Below are 4,018 nucleotides of genomic sequence, written 5' to 3' on the forward strand. Positions count from 1 at the left end.
TTCTTTTTTACCACAACAAGATTTGGCCAACATTCAGGATAGAAGATCTCCTTGATCGCCCTGCCTTGCTTCAGCTTACTAACCTCCTCCTTAACCGCTTCGCGTGTTCTTGAGACGCTCGCCGAGGAGGCTGTTGTCTAGGCGTCGCATGGGGGTTAATATTCAAATGGTGGCAGATAACTTCTGGATTAATTCCTGGTACGTCATAAGTCGTCCATGCAAAAACATCAATATTATCCCGCAGGAATTGAACCAGTTCTTCTCTTTCCCGTATCGGCAGTTTAGATCCGACTTGAAAATATTTCTCTTCATCTACCCCAATAACTACCTTGGTTAGCTGCTTGGCAGAGCCTTCATCCTCAACTAGGCCGACTTCCCGAGCAGCCTCCTTTAATTGCTATGATGTCTCAAGAACTTTTCCTTCCAACGAACCTCGGCCTGTACGAATAGTGGCAGACGTTAGACATTGCCTGGCTACCATTTGACTGCCATGTAATACTCCCACGCTTCCTCGTATAGGGTACTTCACCATCACATGTAAAGTAGATGAAACTGCCTCAATTGCATGCAGCCATGGTCTAGCCAAAATGGCCGTGTATGGAGAGTATGCCATAACAACTATGAAGTTTACCTGTACTTCGGAACCCTCCACCTGCACAGGCAACCTAATCATTCCCCGTGGGACCACCTGGTTTCCATCAAAACCGACCAACGGCTGGTCGTATTTTTCCAAGTCTTCTTCTTTCAACTTTAATCCATTGAATAGGTCCGGATACATAATCTCGGCACCACTTCCATCATCCACCAAGACTCGTTTCACATCATACCCCCCGATACGAACTGTGACGACCAAGGCATCATCGTGGAGTTGAAACGTTCCCTCTTTATCCTTATCAGAAAAGCCCAATATGGGCGTCGCCGAGGACCTCATTCTTTTGTTTGCTTGATGATTCTCTTCCACGTCCTCATTCCCACATTTTTTGTGAACGGTCATGACCCGAGACGGTTTCCCAAATTCTCCTCTCGGCTGGGTCAAAATGACGTTAATAGTGCCTAGAGATGGTTGAGGGGCCTGACCCCAATATTTCCGAGTGTCTAGTTGTTCCTTTTTCCCATCCGGCTTTGCCAATAAGTGATTGATCTTCCCGGCCCTAATCAATTGATTCAAATGGTCGCGCAGTGTCCAGCACTCCTCCGTGGTGTGTCCCTTATCCTGGTGGTAATGGCAGTGGAGGTTTTGATTTCTCGTGGATGCATCTCCACTCATTTTGTTAGGTGGCCTAAAATATGGCTCATGCCGAATTTTCTCCAGTATGTGATGCACGGGTTCCTTAAATAGTGAATTAATTAGAGGAGACTCGGCGGTCCTCGGATGGCTTGGAAAGTCTCGTTTGGGCCGAATACCTTGAAACCCCCCTACCCGAAGATCCTTCCTTTCCAGATACCCTTTCATTTTTCCTTTGCTTTGCATCTGATCTTCTTCTACCCATTTATACTTATCTATCCGGTCCATGAGTTGACGCATATCTATCGCGGCCTTCATTGTCAAAGACTTCCTTAACCCATGCTCCGTGGGAAGACCCACCTTGAAAGTTCTCACGGCTACACTCTCCACATCCCCATCAATTTCATTATATGTTTCCCAGTATCGGTCGGAATAGGTTTTGAGTGTCTCGCCTTCCCTCATAGACATAGACAGTAGAGCATCCAAAGGTTTTGGAATCCTAGTACAAGTTATGAACCTTGCTCTAAATGCCCTAGTCAATTCCTCAAAAGACCTCAAAGAGCCTTCTGCCAAAGCATCAAACCACCTCATAGCCACAGGCCCCAAACTGGAGGGAAAAACTCTGCACATTAATGCCTCATTATTCGAATAAACAGCCATCTTCTGACTAAAATGACTAACGTGTTCCACAGGGTCAGTCCTCCCGTTATACATAGTCAAGATGGGTTGAGAAAACCTACGAGGTAGCTTTGCCCTATTTATCCTGGCCACAAAAGGGGATTTGGCAATTTGCCTCAGGGCTCTACCCATTGCATCACTCCCGTCATCGCGATATATCCCATCGGTATCAGGCATCCTTGTCTCCTTTTGCTGCTTTGCCCTGACGCCCGAGGACACACTGACACGGGTCACACTTCGAGTAGGCTCAAATACTGGGGGATCAATTCCTCCAAGGTTTGCTTCCGAACTGTCACTGGAAGAGCTAGCATCACCCTTACGTCTCCGCTTCCTACTATCCACGCACTTGCGTAAGTAAGCTATCTCAGATTGCATCTGTTGCAATACATCGTCGCGAGACATATGCCCCTCAGTTAGTGATCGCTGCTCAGCCTCCTGATCGCCATTATGTGCTTTCACCACCCCTGAGGTATGTCCCTTCCCTTTGTCACGCTGGAGACTTACAGCTACGTCTCTGCTTCGTGAACTTACGGATTCTTCCCCTTCTTGATACGCCTCCGTCATATACTTCTAGATGGAATGTGTTACGTTGTTGTTGTTCCCACAGACGGCGCCAATTGTAAGGACCAAAAATATATAACCGTCAACTTAAGGATTCTCTTGCTTGTTTATTTACTCAAGGTCCTTCTACAATACATTTGGTAGAGAGGGTTCAACAACAAAAGTCCCCCCTTCGTATTCTCTTGATTCCTACTTATATTATTTTCTGCTTTCATCATAGCCCTACACCTTGCAATCTGCGATCCTTTTCCCATGACACCTGTCCGTCGGCAACGGAGCAAGATTCTAGTTTGCGTTCCGCACTGTTCAGGTCATGTCCACATTAATGCGACGGATAGAGGTGATGCTTGCTAATTAATGCGGCCAGAATGGTTGTTGCCGTGCATTTAATGCAACCTTCCAAATCAGCCTGCTACATCCAGATATTTGCAACATGTCCCTTACGTAACCATCGTCCACGCCACCTCATCCTCGGGCACACCCGGAGAGACCTCATCTTGCATACTGTATGTTGGCCTTCCTTTCTTCGGGTCCTCGGGTTATTAGGTCCTCGGGTCCTCACAATAACAATTAACAGTAAGAAAATATTCTGTTAATATAACCAAAATTCAACAATAAAATTAGTTTAAGTTACATTATTGAAGCATTTGATCGGATTTCTATTATAACAAAAAAAAAAAAAAAATTATGTTATGCGATTTCAATACTTTAAAATAAATCATGATTTTTTGAAAAATTTCTTCAAGCTCTAGATATTAGAATTTTAATTGAACTTTTTTTTTCAAAATTTCTCAAAAGCTTTTTTTTTTTTTTTTTTTTTTTTTTTAGAAACAGACCAGAGAAGCCAATTTATTCAATAGCTAAAAAATCCAACAAATAAAAATTATAAAGACTTCATCCAAACCAACAATGGAGAAGAAAATATTCAATACTTGTCCTTTACTAATAGCATTAATGAGAGTCTCAGAGTCGCCCTCAAAGATGGAGTTACGAAGGCCAAGTTCTTGAACAAATTGAACCGCTCGTCTAGCCTCCAAAGTCTCAAGGGTCAATACTGATTCTGGTATGGAAATTTTCTCAGCCAATGCAGTGATCACCTCGCCATGCTCGTCCCGAATCACCACGCTTATACCTGCTGCATGTAAATCCTCAAAGATGGCCCTATCAAAATTAGTCTTAACATAACCCATTATTGAGGTCTAAAATATTACGAGTGTTGAAATCCAAAACTAATGGGCCCTCAAAGATAAGGAGAGCCCAATTTGTGAACTAAGGCCCATTTAAAATAGGTAAAAAAAAGCCCAAGCTCATGAATGGGCAAGCCCCAGACCTTAAAAAAAGAAGAAAACGTAGAGGAAGTTTGGCCTAGCTTTTGTGAGAAGAGCTCCTAAGGAGCACAGAAAGGGACTGGACCAAGATACCTTGGAATTGCTAGAACCAGAGGGGATCCTCGGGAAATGCAGGAAAGAAACAGTTGGAATTTGGACAACTCAAGGAAGCATACTCATGGACACAAGAAACAAAGATAGACATGTCCCATCAACCGCCTATAAC

The 4,018-nt window shown here is 43.9% G+C and overlaps 1 protein-coding gene across 1 annotated transcript; it reads right to left on the reverse strand.

Moving 5' to 3' along the window:
• Window positions 1-397: 397 nt before the first annotated feature.
• LOC142615407 (uncharacterized) lies at window positions 398-2,035 on the reverse strand. The gene has a single exon (XM_075788155.1). It carries the CDS (start codon window positions 2,033-2,035, stop codon window positions 398-400), a length of 1,638 nt encoding a protein of 545 aa, XP_075644270.1.
• Window positions 2,036-4,018: the final 1,983 nt, after the last annotated feature.

Source organism: Castanea sativa, chromosome 11, assembly GCF_040712315.1.
Source record: "Castanea sativa cultivar Marrone di Chiusa Pesio chromosome 11, ASM4071231v1".
Lineage (NCBI taxonomy): Eukaryota > Viridiplantae > Streptophyta > Magnoliopsida > Fagales > Fagaceae > Castanea > Castanea sativa.